The 16,655-nt window shown below is 32.1% G+C and overlaps 3 protein-coding genes across 3 annotated transcripts; 1 reads left to right on the top strand and 2 right to left on the bottom strand.

Moving 5' to 3' along the window:
• Positions 1-5,880: 5,880 nt before the first annotated feature.
• Positions 5,881-6,219, bottom strand: LOC108914660 (uncharacterized protein NCBP2-AS2 homolog). Its single transcript, XM_018720506.1, has one exon. It carries the CDS (start codon positions 6,199-6,201, stop codon positions 5,944-5,946), a length of 258 nt encoding a protein of 85 aa, XP_018576022.1. The 5' UTR covers positions 6,202-6,219; the 3' UTR covers positions 5,881-5,943.
• LOC108914659 (mediator of RNA polymerase II transcription subunit 9) lies at positions 6,189-6,959 on the bottom strand. The gene is made up of 3 exons (XM_018720505.1): positions 6,608-6,959; positions 6,440-6,548; positions 6,189-6,352 (listed from the first exon to the last, which is right to left on the bottom strand). The coding sequence occupies exons 1-3, from the start codon at positions 6,706-6,708 to the stop codon at positions 6,212-6,214; spliced, it is 351 nt and encodes a 116-aa protein (XP_018576021.1). The 5' UTR covers positions 6,709-6,959; the 3' UTR covers positions 6,189-6,211.
• Positions 6,960-8,496: 1,537 nt separating this feature from the next.
• On the top strand, positions 8,497-14,509 carry LOC108914670 (LMBR1 domain-containing protein 2 homolog). The gene is made up of 11 exons (XM_018720520.1): positions 8,497-8,670; positions 8,753-8,934; positions 9,017-9,184; positions 9,237-9,447; positions 9,497-9,673; positions 9,745-9,922; positions 10,908-11,089; positions 11,149-11,388; positions 11,447-11,648; positions 13,388-13,495; positions 13,568-14,509. Exons 1-11 carry the CDS (start codon positions 8,497-8,499, stop codon positions 13,852-13,854), a joined length of 2,109 nt encoding a protein of 702 aa, XP_018576036.1. The 3' UTR covers positions 13,855-14,509.
• Positions 14,510-16,655: the final 2,146 nt, after the last annotated feature.

The following is a 16,655-nucleotide window of genomic DNA, read 5'->3' as shown; positions in this document are numbered from 1 at the left end:
TGAAAGTTTCACCACAAAAAGAAGAGCTCTCAAGCTTTAAAATGGTTTTTGAAAAATTCAAATCGGACGATTAGGTGGAGATTGTTTAAACATTTTCGCAATTTTCACGCTTACAAATAATTGCAATAATTTACTGTTTTTTTCAATTTTTTATTTTTTTTAAATATGGTTTGAAAGTACTCGGAAAGACGAGTATTTAAAAAAAAACCTGATGATCCGCCAATTATTTTCGGAGTTATAGCCCGTTAAAGTTAACCCTTATTTACAGCAACACTGTAAGGGTATAAGGGCTGTTTTTTGAACTAATAGGTTTGTCATTCCGAGTACTTTCCAGATATAAATTTTCAAAATTAGCAATCATGAGCATCCCATTTAAAATGTCACTCAAAGATATTCACGATCGCGTGAAATCAATGAGGTATCAGTGGAGGGGGGAGCAACCACACAGCTACTCCGATCTGAATTTTCAAGTTCGAAACTGCGATGCTCGGAAAAATTTCACTTATCTCAGTTTCTAATGGACCAGTTTCAATGATTTTTTTTTCAAATCGATGTCTTGCAACTTAAAAAATTCAATTATCATATTTTCAACTACCTTTTATTATTAATTATTGAACTTTTGATATGCCGATAAACAGTTACTTTAAAAAATGATTAATTTATTATGTTTACTATGTACCAGGTAATACAGTAAGTTTGTTTAAATATTATAAAATTGTTTAAACAATAATTATTTAAATAAACAACTGAAGATTGGTATTAATTTTTAGTTGTACGATAAATTTCTAAAAGTCTTTCAGAAATGATTACTCACATAAATTGTGAATAATTATAATTTAAATTTTTTCGTTTACTTTTAAAATATTTAAATATGTAAATAAAAATTAAAATAGTTTAAAATTTGAAAAATCATGAAAAGTGTGTACTGCTTATTCAAGTATCCAAAAGATTCTTATACTTTTTTATATAAATAAAAAATAAATTTTAGATAAATTTTTTGCTATTTTTTTATACTTTTTTGCATTAACAATTAAGCCCACGTTTTTTTTTATTTGCATAGACAAATTATCATTTCTGATGTTATTTAGAAGCCGTTAAAGCAAAAATTTCCGATCATATGCATTTTACCCAACCCGAAACAGATACTGCCTGGACTATTATGCATTTAAGCGATTTTTTCAGATCTGGTATACTTATCATTGGTAACAGTTAGGTTTGTTAACTCGAAAATTAATCATAACCTTTTTCTGTGATTTTCAAAAAATTTTACAATGCACATGACTCTTTTTCACTTGTTTTTCAAAAACTTAATGATTCAACTTAAAAAATTCCAACGCAGATTCAACTTAAATATATTTTTTTACAAAACGACTGCTTTCAGCGACAAATAATAGAGTACCATATGTATGTAAAATTTAATGGAGAATAGGTATGTTTAGTCAAAAATGACATACAGTGTGACTCAAAACAGTTATGGTTATTTAAATCCAGCTACAAGACTGTATGTGGCGCCCTCTTACATTAAACACAAAACTAAGTAAATATTTGAGTTTTCTCATCATCAATACTCATTTCCCCGAATCCCGTCAAATTGCCATGTTATTAAACAAAAATATAATCAAAATACCAAACAAAAATTTTTTTTTTGGATGCTCTATCTATATCAAGAACCAAGCTTTGCGACCTTTGTCAGAGTTCGTAGCGGCCGGAAAAGTCAGGGAATTCTTCATAAAAAAGAGGGAATAGTCAGGATATTTTAAAAATATTCATGAGTCAGGGAATTTGATGTTTGCAAGTGGAAATTTTGTGAAAACCGGGTTCTTGAAAGTGAAAACTATTTGTAGTTTTGAAACCTTTACAATAGGTTCTTTGAGTATAAAAAAGATTATGGAGTCCAGTCGAGAAAAAGGTTAATGCATAAACACCAATTAGTATGTAAAAATGAAGTACAAGTGGCCTGGTTTCTTTTTATAAGTCAGAGAAAACCTGGAAAAGTCGGGAAATCCCTTACTACTTTTGAACTATGAACCCTGCATGTTCATATTAACTTATTATAGACTTGATTAACTTATTATAGACTTGATGATTTTTTGGAAAATATAACTCAGGATGCAGTTACTTTAGTATTGGGTGATTTCAATATAGATTTAGCAAGTAACCACTTTTATGCTAGTAAATTTAATGACTTGATTGCCTCACATGGCCTCTACCAGTTGATTGATCAGTGTACGCGAATAACGAAGACATCAGCAACAATAATTGATCTCCTTCTGACAAACCAAAAGAACATTAAGTATGAGGTATTGTTAACTCCTAAAATTACGGATCACTCAATTATTGAAGTTGATCTCAAAAACAAACACAAGGAAAAACTTGTAACGAAAGTTATTAGAAACTACAAAACTATGGATATAGAAGGGTTCCAACATAAATTAATGGAGAAGACATGGCCAATAAATTCTACGGACATAAATAGTTTAGCAGATTGTTTGATAGATAATATCATATGTACACTTAACCAGTTTGGGGAGATAAGATTTGGTGGAATGTAGAGATAAGCAATGAAATAAAAGAAAGAGATCGCCTTTATAGAAGGGCTGTTCTGACGGGGAATGACGACGACTGGAAATAATTTAAACACCAAAGAAACGTTGTTGTAACAATAATCCGAAATGCAAAGAGTAAGTATTTTAATGAAAAGATTGACAATTTAAGAGATAAACCATCAGAAATGTGGAAAACATTAAAAAAACTAATTAGTGTAAAAGAAAGTGAGGGAACTAAATCTGAAATAATATTTAATAAGAAAAGATCCGTAGGAAAGGAAATAAGTGAACATTTTAATATGTTTTTTCTAGACAGTGTTAAGGAAATTGTACAAAATATAATTCCAAACAGGGCACCAAATGAAATTGTTAACAATATAAAGGTTGAATATAAAATGGATAAGTTTGATCTATTAGAAATGTCAGATTTAAGGAAAATAGTTAAAAATATGAAAAATAAAGAAAGCAATGTGGATGGCATAACAGTTCAAATATTAAAGAATGCATTTGAAACGATTGGAGATAAATTTCTCAACTTAGTTAATAGCAGCTTAGAGAGTGGAAGTTTTCCAAGAAATTGGAAGAGTAGTATGGTCATTCCAATTGAGAAAATTAAGGGCACTATAAAATGTGAAGAATTTAGACCCATTAATATGGTACCACCTTATGAAAAACTTCTTGAAATATGTGTAAATGATCAAATAGTAAAATATATGGAAGGAAATAATATTTTTAGTGACTACCAAGCAGGGTTTAGACATAAAAATTCATGTGAAAGCGCTTTACAGTCTGTGTTGTTGAACTGGAAAGGGGCTTTGGAGGACCGTCATTTTATTGGCGTACTATTCTTAGACTTTAAGCGTGCATTCGAGACAATAGACAGACAATTACTGTTATACAAGATGGAAAGATATGGCTTCGGACCTCCCATTCTCAGATGGTTTAAGGAGTACTTAACTGATCGGGCCCAAGTGACTAAATATGGTAACGTCTCAGGTGCTATAAAGACAACCAATGGTGTACCACAAGGAACTGTGTTGGGACCTACTCTTTTTATTCTGTACATAAATGACATTATTGAGGCTGTGAAAAAGTGTAAAATTCAATTATTTGCTGATGATACTGTAATATATATGATAGGTGATAAGATAGAGGAAATAATTCAAACGTTAAATGAGGAAATTAAGAATTTATTGGAATGGTTAAATAACAACTCTCTTAAACTCAATATAAGTAAAACAAAAATGATGATTATAAAGAACAAAAATAGTAAATTACCTGTTACAACAAATAATGTTAAAATTAATAATGAAATTATTGAAAGGGTAGTTCATTTTAAATACTTGGGATGTGTAATTGATGAAAATTTGTCCTTTTCAGAACATTACAAATTTATTACAAGTAAATTTGCCAAAAAAAGTAATATATTAGGGCGTATGTCACGAGACCTAAGTTGCTGGGCTAAGTTCACTATTTACAAAACAATCATTGCTCCACACTTATATTTCTGTTCCACGATATTGTTTTTAATGAATAATACCCAATTAGACACTCTACAGAAAAAACAGAATAAAATATTACGTATGATTTTAGGATGTAATAAGTATACCAGGATAAGTGATATGCTGAATGCAACCAATATTTTAAGTGTGAGGCAAACTATAACATATAACACTTTGATATTTATTTATAAAATGCTGCATAAATTGGTACCTGAACATCTTCTCCAAAACTGTAAATTTGTCAGAGATATACATGAGCATAATACGCGTACACGGAACAACTTTTATTTAAATAGGGTTTCTACCAACTTTAGTCAGAATAGCTTATTTTATAGAGGATTAAAACAATATAACGAACTACCTGAAAGTATTAGGGCTGCAAATAAGCTATCACAATTTAAAGAAGCATGCAGAATATATATAAGGCAAAAAATTGATGTATAGTTTATAGGTGTATAGATATGTGTGCTAGTTGAAGAAGTAAATGTATTAAAGTTTGTGTTCTTTTGTGTATATTTGTATATGTGCTAGCCAATGGCTAATAATAAAGATTATTATTATTATAACTATTATCTTAAAATTAGTCAAAGATCCACCCTTTCAAGTTTGTACAAGTACTTAATAAACACCCTGTATATGTATTACAAGAAAAAGTTGAGACAAAACAGTCTGTCCATGGATTTTCTTATAAAGTTTTAGGACTCGGAAAAATCTGAGAAAATTCCGCTGAACTAATATAGCAGAAGTTTGAAATTTCTAACAAAAGTGTTGTTTAAATGGTCGATATTTTAAATTTTATGAAAACGATAGTTATGTCAGAATAAAAAAAGAAAGAAAACAAGTCTTAATAAACAACAAATTAATATTTTTTCCAGAATTCTACTTTATAAGGTGCTCCCGACAGTAATGAATTCGCTGAATAAAATTTTGTAGTGAAGGGAGTTGGGAAGAATTGTGGAAATTTCATGCGTTATCCTTTCCTGCATCTCTTCGATATTTTAAGGCTCATTTTTGTATAGACTACATTTTCTATATGACCCCACAAAGTAAAGTCAAACAGGGTCATATCGAGAGACCAAGCTGGCCATTCAGTTGCTTCTCTGCATCCAATTCATTTATCAGGAAAAGTATCATCTAGATATGCCTGTACCACACTTCCAACACGTGGAGCAGCCCCATCATGTTGAAACCATGAAAACTGTTGAGTTTAAGTATATGATGTGCTATATGAATTTTATTTAGAATTTCGAGAATTGAAATGCGGAATAATAAACAGGGTGTTCCATTAAAGAACTGTCTACTTAATTTTTTATTATTGTAATAGATTTAAAAAAACCCTAAAACGTTTGTGTCTTACGTTAGGAGCTAATCGACCATTTATATTATAATTATATTAATGAGATCCCCGCCTATAGTAGTTTTCTATGTCTAATTCTCCATTGAAATAAATTTTACATAAATGCTTACGTTCAGATACGATTAAACTACGAGACACCTGACAAGGAGAAATGGAAGACATAACGGAAATCGGTACATCCTCAATACTTTTCCTATGCGACTTGCGGTGAGCGGGGTATGCAAATGGGCAAGACCGAGTTGCCTTGTATCTAGTCTGGAACCTTAAGAAATCTACTCCGAGTCGATGACTCTTAACTGTTTAAGATAAAAAAAAACATTTCCTTTATATTTTATTACTTAATAACGACAAATCAAAAACAAATTCTTAGAAATGATTTTTTTTTAAAGAAAATAATACATACAAATATGTACTACTTACAACCTCTCTATTAGTATCTGTTAAGTTTCAGATTCTATCATGAAAATATCCAGTGAAATTAAATATCCATTTATTACTAAAATAGCCCAATATATTTCAGTTTAATTATATACTACTATTATTTCATTTTCCCTTTAATACTCTCGTGCGCTTGTTTAATCTTGTTCTGAAAATTAGCTGCTACTTCATTCATCAATGCTCGAAATTGTTCCGGAGTCAGCTTCTCGTGCAACTTCCTTTCTTCTATAAAGTTTTTCCCTGAAAATACGGCCCTGACGATAACCTGGGCAGCCTTTCGCATAGGATACGATTCACTGAGACGTTGCACTAAGTGTTCGTTGTTGGCCAAAATACGAATGAGGAATTGCAATACCATGATGTACTCCTTATTGCTTTTGGATATCGAACGGATACATATAACGGTATTTTTGTAGTAATTCCTGTTTCAATCGAAGTTGTGTCTTCAGGGCTTCTAAGTGATTAAGCTGCTGCTCTTTGCTGTAGTCGATACCAGGAAGCATTCGTATCTAAAATTAGAATTATAAAGATTTCTGTAGTGCCACAAATAACATTTGCAATTTACAGAATTATCTTAACCGCAGATATTTTATTACCTCGGCTCGAGCTTGATCTAGTCTCTTCTGTAGCTCCAAAACTTTTTGGGAACAGTCTTGAGAATCTCGTGTTTTCACTGCGTTATCGTGATGGTTGTCTTTTTCAACACTAAAATTTTATGAATTATATAATTTGACATATTTTTATTAAATGTTCATATTGCAAACCTTCTAATAATTTCGTAAATGACAGGAAGAATTTCAATGTTTAAATCTTCTACATTGAACCTTTTACTATTTGAATCCGAAGTGTGTACTTCCGAATCCATTACTAGTAATCAAAACAAATCAAAATATTATCAAATTTGTGAAACATTTGTTAGATGTTGCTGTACTTTTTACACTGATATTATATATACATTATATGTTTTGTGCACTGATACATCCATTTAATTAGAGTTTAGATGTAACTCTTCAAATTACCAAATATGCTGTTTACATGACACATTAGTTAATTTAATTTTCCCTTTTCTCCTTTTTCTAACCTATAAATACCCCCAAAACATTCACGGTAAGTATTCCTATTCCTGTTCGATCAAAAACCTACACCAATAAGAGTTAGAGATGTGTTGCTCTTTCACTGTCTGCTACTTTGGCACTGTTCCGCAGTTGTCACTGGAGCTGACTGTTCCGCTGCGACAAAAGAAGCAGTGATTTTTCGGAGCGTTTACTGCAAAGTGCAATTTACTAGCGCCAGAGACATAGCTCAGGCGTGCCGGCCACAGCAGAGCAGACTCTCGCTCAGCCGTTACGAACTGTGCTTGAATTTTGAATTAGTCACAGTGTCACACACTAAACATATAATACAGTCGCGTTTGATTTAAAGACATTGTATTTCAGCGACTAGAGCAATGTGTGTATTGCTGGTTGCTGCTCTACAAATATTTTAAAAGTTTTGTTTACAAAATCACTTAAAACTTAGACTAAGCAAAAAACATGCGACTGTTCTTCATTTGTTTTTGTTGCACTCGCAACGGAATATCTGGCACTGTACTCACTGTAGGATGTCGTCGTTCTATGTGTCTTTTTAAATTGGTGATTGAAGATTTATAACAAATATTTTGCTTGCATATATTACAACAAGCTTTACTTTCATGCGTTGGTAAAAATAAATTCCACAGGAAAGATTTTCTTCGTTTATCCATGTCCAATTTTATTTGTAATAAAAATTTATCAGTAATAACTTAGGACAAAATAACAGATAACGCTATATCAAATTCAAATAAATAATGCAAAAGCGAAATAACAAATTGAGCTAAATCTACGAAAATTGGCACATGCTTGAAAAACAGCGCATGACGAAAGTATCCCTATTCCCTAACGCTAGCCGCTATTAAGCACGACAGGTGTCGATTTATGAACTTTGACGCGAAAATAAGGGAACATATCACGGTAGGAATGTATGCGCGCGCTACCAGGAGCTGTTCCGAAAAATCGCAGCTATTTGTCACTGCTCTGTTGCCGGAGCAGTAGCAGGTGTCACTGCTCCGCAAAAAGAGCAGTTTAGCCCATCTCTAATAAGAGTATACTCTTATGTCTACACCTACACTACACCACATAGCACGGCCGCCAACCCCAACTCCTCAATAAAAATTTTATTACGTTTTACTGAGGCAATTACGGAACGCACGCATACTTTTGGATATTTACGTTTACGTCAATTCACGTCAAACGTCATATCATATTTGTCATTTGTCATAAGTTTGTTCGTTGTTGGTTAATGGTTGTGTGATGATGAGATACTAATCTAAATACTCTTGGCAAAAAAACACGTTGATTATTTATTTAAAAGAAAAAAATTGTCATGTGATTGAAAGATGTACATTTAAAAATATCAGTGATGTCTAACACTAATACTGATTTAAAACCAATTTTGAAGAAAAATGGACAGATTATGATCGAAGATGTACCTGAACTTGTACTGTGTAAACCTCGTCTGATTCCCCTCAAAAGTTTTACTTTGCAGAAACTAGAGAAAATGCAACAAGAAGCAGAAAAAGCAAGAGAACAAGTTAATATTGATAAATGAACGTTGAGTGAAACATTTTGTGGTAAACATGAGTTACGCACCTCTGGTTTCGAAAATTTTGGTTTCTTTCATACTAGCTTCTACAGTATTGTATCGCTATGGAAACTGGTTCAGACATCGCATCTTCGTTACGTTAATTGTATTGTTAGCTTGGTACTGTAGTTTCTTAATCATATTCGCTTTACCCCTCGATGTTATTTCCGTGAGTATATTAAAATGTATTTCATCTCATTATAATTGATTGATTATTAAAATTTTTGTGTTTTTATTTTAACACATTGTAGACTGTGTATCGTCAATGTCAAGAAGAAAACCATGAAAATGTAACGACCTCTAATGTAACTTCTCCAAATATAACGTTTGCAAGTCCTATTCCTAGATGTGAAGAACCTTGGAGTAATGTACCAAAGAGAGTTTTTCCTAATCTATGGCGCACCGTTTATTGGAGTACCCAGTGCTTGACTTGGTAATATACTTCAAGTTTTACGATTGAGAAAAATGTTATTTAGTTCTTTATTTATATATAATTAATTAGTTATAATTTTCAGGCTTATAATGCCAATGATGCAATCTTACATAAAAGCGGGTGATTTCTCTGTAAAAGGAAAACTAAAATCCGCTTTAATAGACAACGCTATTTATTACGGATCTTACTTGCTCATTTGCGGGGTGTTGCTTATTTATCTAGCTCTTAAACCTGGAATAGACTTGGATTGGTAACTATATTAAATATAATAGTTTACAGAACATTGAATGAATGAATTTTAGGCCAAAGTTGAAAGCTATCGCTTCCTCTGCTAGTAATACTTGGGGTTTGTTCCTGTTAGTGTTATTGTTGGGGTATGCACTTGTGGAGGTTCCTAGAAGATTGTGGCACAATTCGAATGTCGGTTATGTGTTAACTCACTCCTATTTCAAGGCAGCTAAACTAAGTTCGGATAAATGCGAAGCGGAAGAAACTGTGGATGACGTTTTAGAGGTAACTGGTTTTATTTGAATAAACATATATTCTTGTAATTCTTTTGCAGTCTCTACAAGCTATATCTCTCGCTATAAGACCAGGTCACGTTCTGCATCAACACTTGGAAACTATATTGCAAAAAGTACCGACGGAGTTAAGAGATAGGATGAATCGTAGGCAGTTGCCCGACGATACGCCGACAGACCTGCCATCGGAAAAAGCGCTAGTCAGGCTGCATAAACAAGTAAGTGTGAATAATAATTCTATACGTTCTTTACTCTGAAACTAGTTTTCACTTTTTCTTGTTTATTTTAGACTATTAAGTCATTGCAAGTTCTTCAGAGAACTGAAACGCAATGGAATATTATGGTGAAACGCATTTTCGAGTTGGAGGATGTTCTTAAAAATCAAATTAGCAGCGATAAAAGGTTTATGAGAACTTTCCACAGGGAGCGAAATTGGTTTACAAGATTTGTGTACACATCCACAGTAGGTAAGATATTGATATTCTGGTGTGTTACGAAAACACAATCTTTATTCAAAAGGTATCGCAAATTTTTAACGTTCAACTAATATTAGCGATCAATACAAAAATTGCTGGTATATACGAAATAGTTGATAATAACTTAATTGTTAAAAATTAATTGTATCTAAACAAAACGCAGTGTAATTCTCCATATTGGGAGACGAAATTAACCAATTTTTTTCTGTTGAATCTGATAAGATTCATATTCATATTGTTTACTCTGTTATTATGTTAATTTAATAATCTGCGTATGAAACTGTAACAGATTTTTAGTGTCGAAATAAGATGTGTCAACATTTTAATACGTACATCTTGATGTAAAATGCAATGATAACAATTATTAGAGAAACTTAGAACCTTTTATTTGAGAATCTCGATAACGTTGTATAAACGCAAACGTCTCATACAAGTAACATATTTTTATTACCTTAAAGTAGTTATAAACTACCTAAAGTGATTAGTAAAAGATTGCGAAGCAGTAATAAAATTACAATTAATTCTTCAAATGAATTATGTGTTTGTCACAATTAATATACAGGGTGATTCACAAACGTTGACCAAAAATGAACCTCGTATTCTTTGATTAATTTTAAGGGGTCTTTTATATAAAGTTTTTATCTAGAACGCTTCGTTAAAAAGATACAGGGTGTACTTGAAAAAATATTTTTAATTTTTTAAAATAATTTAGAAACTAGTAAGTGAAATAATTTGACATGGGGGACATGTATTTATGTAAACATTGTCCAAAATCTGAGGCCTTTTCCTAAAATTTAGATGCTCCAGTGGCGGCGATAAAGGGTATCGGTGGCATTTTCAAATTAAAATAGTACTCCACTGCTTCAAGGCAACAATCATGATATTTTTGGATTTGTTTTTCAAAAAATACAAATCATAAGCATAAATCGGAAGCACTTTCTTTCAAAACATACAGTATATCAAACTGCCTTTTCAGAATGGTACTGGAAGTGTGTCCTTTACGGTTATACACAGAAAATGTTAGCGGTTCTCGCTGGTGTATTCTCCGTTTGTGTGGTATGGTCGGAAGTGACATTTTTCAACGTATACCCGCCGCTGTCTATATTCGCCGTTATTGTCAACGTAGCAAAAAAGAATTACGATTATTTTACTATCGAGGTGAGAGTAAAGCTAATAAACTCGAAATAGAAAATAGTAACAATAAAATTTTGCTTCAGTTGCTTTCGACGGCAGTTATCCTATACCTGTGCTACTGCGCCTACTCCACGGTACTTAAAATAAGGGTGTTAAACTTGTATTACCTAGCACCACATCACCAAACCAATGAATACAGCTTAATATTCTCCGGGATGATGTTGAGTAGACTCACACCGCCGCTGTGCTTAAATTTCCTCGGCCTCATTCACATGGACAGCCACGTGATAAAGAGCCAAGTAATGGAAACTTCCTACACACAGGTAATCGGTTATCGATAATCTAGTGTAGAATTTTTTGTAATGTTCTTGAAATTTTCAGATAATGGGACATATGGATGTCATAGGTATAATTTCTCACGGCTTTAATATTTATTTTCCGATGGCCATATTAGTATTTTGTTTAGCCACCTATTTTAGTCTAGGATCTAGGTTTTTGTCGATGATAGGTTTTCATCAGTTTATCGACGATGACGAAATGACTACAGATTTAGTTGAAGAAGGGAGAGATCTAATTAAAAGAGGTACGTTTCGTGATATCACTTTCAGAAGCATATAAACATTTTGATAATGATATAAACAACAAATACAATAGTTGGTGAGATATAACCTACAAAGTATGTCATTGCCACACAATGCCTACTGGCACATAACATCACTTTGTACCTACTAATCTGTCGTTATTATGAAAAAACATGATTGGTTTCACACTAAACAAAATAAACTGTATAACTAATGATGCTGTGGGAAACAACTACATTTATTCTCATGGGCGTAGCTAGGGGGGAGCAGGGGTTTGTACGACCTACTCCAGAAAGGTCTTTTATTATTTAGTTGTTTTATTGTCGGACATTAGAAAATTCTTAATATTAAATAAAGACTGGAACTTTCTGTGCAGCTTAAAAGATATTACTATTAGTCCAGTATACAACGGTAAAAATAGGGTATTACCTCCGAATTTTTGACACGCGCACCGATTTTCATGATAATTGGTGAGTAAGCTCATTTGACCCTCCTTTACAAAAGTTACATATCCATAATGTGTGCCTATTGTTTCTAGGGGATGAAAACTACCCCTTGCAAAAAATGTAAAAACCATAGATTTAAATGTTATGTCAATAGAATTTTTGATTTATGGCAGCATTTCAACCCCTTCAAAACACTCAACGATACATTACTAAATTCAACGAGATTACTTAAAACTTGAAACTTAAATTACGTAATTAGTGGAAAGGGAAAAATTATTTGTGTATTATACAGTTATACTTTATTATCAAAAATTTACAGATCATCTAAAGAACTATCATCACTGTCGACTTCCTCTGTTTGGACATATGTGTGTGTGTGTTTGTGCGTATATTACGTCTCGGAAACTATTGGAAATTAAGCCATTTACACAATCGGACAATTTTCATTGAATAATACAATAATATTTTTCATTGCTCCAAAAAGCAATTTGCAGGGAATTGCAAGAGTTACAGTTTAACCTTTATAGTTGAAGGGTTTTGAACTCTTCGTTTTCGAGATTTTTAGGTTTTAAGGGTTCAAAGAAGGTGGTCCTTACACGCAAATTCAAACTAAAAAACATAATATCTCACTTAATTTTTGCTCTACAGAAAAATTGAAAGAGAGCAAAAATATTTTAAAAAAAGAACTTTAATTTTGAACTCTTGCATTTTTCACGTATCTTGTTTAGTTTTTGAATTTCTAAAAAAAGGAAATTTTTAAAAATAAAAAAAAAATTTTTCATAATTTCAAACTTTTTTTTAAATTTAGGCATTCTAAACCTGTCAAACTTGCAGAGCCTATTTATTAGTACCTAAATAAAGTCAACTGTACATGGATTATGCTTAGTTTCTATTTTTATGGTTCAGCCAGATTTTATTGTCGATTTTTTCTCCGAAAAAATGAGATGACCATTTTATTTTCATAATTTTTTCAAAAAGCATTTTAAAGGTCTTTCCAAGCCCTTTAAAAAAGTTTATATTCATTTTCTTCGAAAAATTAGTTCTTTCACCATTATTTTACGGTAAATGGTTCCATTTTACTTTCTGAAAAAAAAACAATCACCTTTAGAGAGTGATAACTCGGTTATTATTACATCTACGATAATTGACAAAAAATTATCAATACTGTGTCAAGAATTGGGACCTAAAAACCGTCATATACTGAGCTATATTATTTTAGATGTAAAATAAAAATAGTATTTTTTAAAGAGTTTGTAAAAACAAACTGGCTCAAATTCTTGTTTTGTAAATTTTAGAAAAACGCAAGAGGCAACGTGCCGAGGAATCTACTAGCAGGAGAAAGGACTTGCAAGATCGGTATCCAAATATGGGCCGATATAGACAAAGAAGCAGTACAGACACAAGTAAGTCGTACATTCGTAATCTTTTCTTCACATTTTTAGGTTTCATCTTAAACAATCGTTATTTATTTGCAGTAAGGCCCATGCAACAACTGGACAGTTCAGAGAACACTAGATCGGTCCTAAGAGATTCTCACGGGTTGGAATCCTATAACGGCACGAAGTTTTCGAACGATGACATCGATACTCGTTTCCCGCCCGACGACGATATCGATGCTCGATTCGGCGCCAGCACCGGATTTAATGAAAGATACGACAGCTCTAATGAATTGGAACCTAGATTTTCGGATAGTTATCAGCTAAACAATAATTATAGAACTAGAGTAGGTGTTCCTCCTAGGGGTATATTTGACGATGTTTGACTTAGTTAAATTCATTGGTTGAGGTAACTAATTTATAATTTATTTTTCTTAATCATTTTATAAAATTTCATTTTACCATTGTAGCTAGTAATGATCATTATTTAATTATTGTAACTGTTATTAAATATTAAACAGTGTGTTACGAGTTAATTCGTCATGTTGACAACTGTTTTTTTTTTCAATTTGTGCAATATTTGAATAGTCGTTAGTATTTACTTTTTTTAGCTTCATAGTACTTTTTTGTTATTATTAGAGAGCAGACTTTAAAAATATATAAAATAAATGTACACGTCTCATAGAAGACACTTAAAATGAGGCAGATATTTTTGCAAACTGTACAGGGTGCTTCCGCAATAAGCGTCTCCAGTACACTGCAACGTTCGGAAAGAAGTGTAAGGATAAAATTTGCTTGAAACTTTAGACTTTTTTAAGTTTAATTTTCAGAATATATTATTGCATGTAGATAAAACGTTCTGTTGAGGTTATAAGTGATATGAAGTTTGTGATGTGTACATTTCCATAAACAACTGTAAATTTTTTTCTAAAGTACCAAATTAATTGAATAATTTTTTAAAATTACGCAAGAATTGCAAAGAATAATCCCTAACTATCTGTATTTTGTAAAGGCTTAGGAATAAATGTTTGCGGAATTTAGTGATGATGACTTTACTTTATTCCTTCAAAAATGCACAAAAAATCTGTCGTTTAAAAAAAATATTGTTTGAAACATACCAAATTTATTACAAGTTAGTGACTGTATACTTTATGCTTCAACAATTTCTCGTAATGTCCTTTGTACAAAGTAGACGTTCCACTTCAAAAAACTTCAGAAGCAGCTAAGTCCACTAGATCTAGTGCATTTACGGAATCTAATAGCCTGAGGACAAGGGCAAGTCTGTAATTGGCGGCGACCAGGTACATCGGTCACAGCATAAGAACAAAAAAAACTTTAAACAAACAAAGAACTTTAATTTAGAGTAAATTGTAGTACATATGTGGAAATTAAAAAACAAATTGGATTTATAATAAATTACATTTAAAATAAATAGTTTATGAGAATAAAGGAATTTTTGTAGGAACAAGGGCGCCAGACGTGAACTGATCCCTTCGTCCCTTCATAATATATAAAGAAATTATTCAATTTCTAAAACCCTTAAAAGTGTATGACATTGGATCCCTTGACAGGCAATGATTTATTACTTTGCATCGAATATGATCCTACTATAAGTACATATACACTACAATTACATATAGGGTGTCCCACTAGGAATAGCCACTATCGATATCTCGGAAAGTACTGAGCCGTTAAATCTAAAAATTTGGCAACCTAGCAAAGGCAGCCAAAACATTTAGAATTTTATGGCACTTCTGATTATACTGGAAGGCGACATTAACTTTCTTATTTTAAATGGAACACCCTGTATATTATTGGATTTTCGGCTTCTACGGGAAGTTTGAGGGTCACATTATTAAATATTCCCTACATCTAGGAGTTATAGATTTTGAGATGTTAATTTTTAAAGAAAAAATTTGACAGATGCAAGGGTTCGCGGAGATGCTAGTAAGTCTTTTGAGGAGCGTAATATCAAGTGGATTTTTGGTACCTGTAAAGGGCATAAGTAACACTAAATTATGGTATACCAACAAATTAAAACATTTAATACTAGGTGTTTCATTTTTGCTGTTACATTTTGATAACTTCAAACAGCTTTGTTAACTTAAATGGAACACCCTGTATTTTTTTGCTGTCGTGTGCAGATTCAAATTTCCTTTCAAGCCATATAAGCGTTGTTAGGGTTGCCTTTACTACTTTCAGAGATATTCGCAATTTTCAATTTTTTGGACGATTTTTCTCGTATCAGACTTGTTATCAAATTGGCCATGACCAGAAATACTCCAAAAACAATTGAAATAACATGACATTTGTCAAGTTAGTTGTCAAATTATAGTTATGTTTGTAATAATTTTTGCCGAAAATTTAAATAAAAGTGGCTGGGGAATGTTTAAATTATACTAATGAGGTTCATTTTAATTTGTTTGTTATTTATGGACATGTGACAAAGTAATTTCAAGAACATGTAGAGAATTTGTTGTTTTGCACATTGTCCATAAATAACTATTACAGACACAACAATAATTTGACAAATAAATGTCAAGATATTTTAATTGTTTTTGGAGTGCATCTGGTCATGGCCAATATGATCAGGTCTAATACGAGAAAAACTGTCGGCAACCCTAACAATGCTTGTATGGCTTGAAAGGAAATTTCAATCTGCATTCGACAGAGTAAAAAAATACAGGGTGTTCCATTTAAGTTAACAAAGTTTTAGCTGTTTGAAGTGTTTCCTACGCCCTTTACAACTACCAAAAATCCACTTGACATCACACTCCTGAAAATAGTTACTAGCATCTCCGTAGACCCTTGCATACGTCAAATTTTTTCTTTAAAAACTAATATCTCAAAATCTATAACTGTTAGGTATAGGGAATATTTACTAGTGACCCTCAAATTTCACCTAGAATCCGAAAATACAATATATAGGGTGTCCCGTTTAAAACAAGAAAGTTAAAGTTGACTTCCAGTATAACTGGAAATGCCATACAATTGTAAATATTTTAGCTGTGTTGACCCTACTGCCTTTACTAGATTGCCAAATTTTCAGATTTTTCGGATCAGTACTTTCCGAAATATCCATTCCTGGTGGGACATGTTTTACAACATAATTAATCTTGTAATAATTGCCTTAATTGTTAAATTAAGGATGCGTTCACTTCAATTACTTCTAATTAGTCTAACAATA

Source organism: Anoplophora glabripennis, unplaced genomic scaffold, assembly GCF_000390285.2.
Source record: "Anoplophora glabripennis isolate ALB-LARVAE unplaced genomic scaffold, Agla_2.0 scaffold902, whole genome shotgun sequence".
NCBI classification, from domain to species: domain Eukaryota; kingdom Metazoa; phylum Arthropoda; class Insecta; order Coleoptera; family Cerambycidae; genus Anoplophora; species Anoplophora glabripennis.
This window is presented reverse-complemented; position numbering and strand designations above follow the sequence as displayed.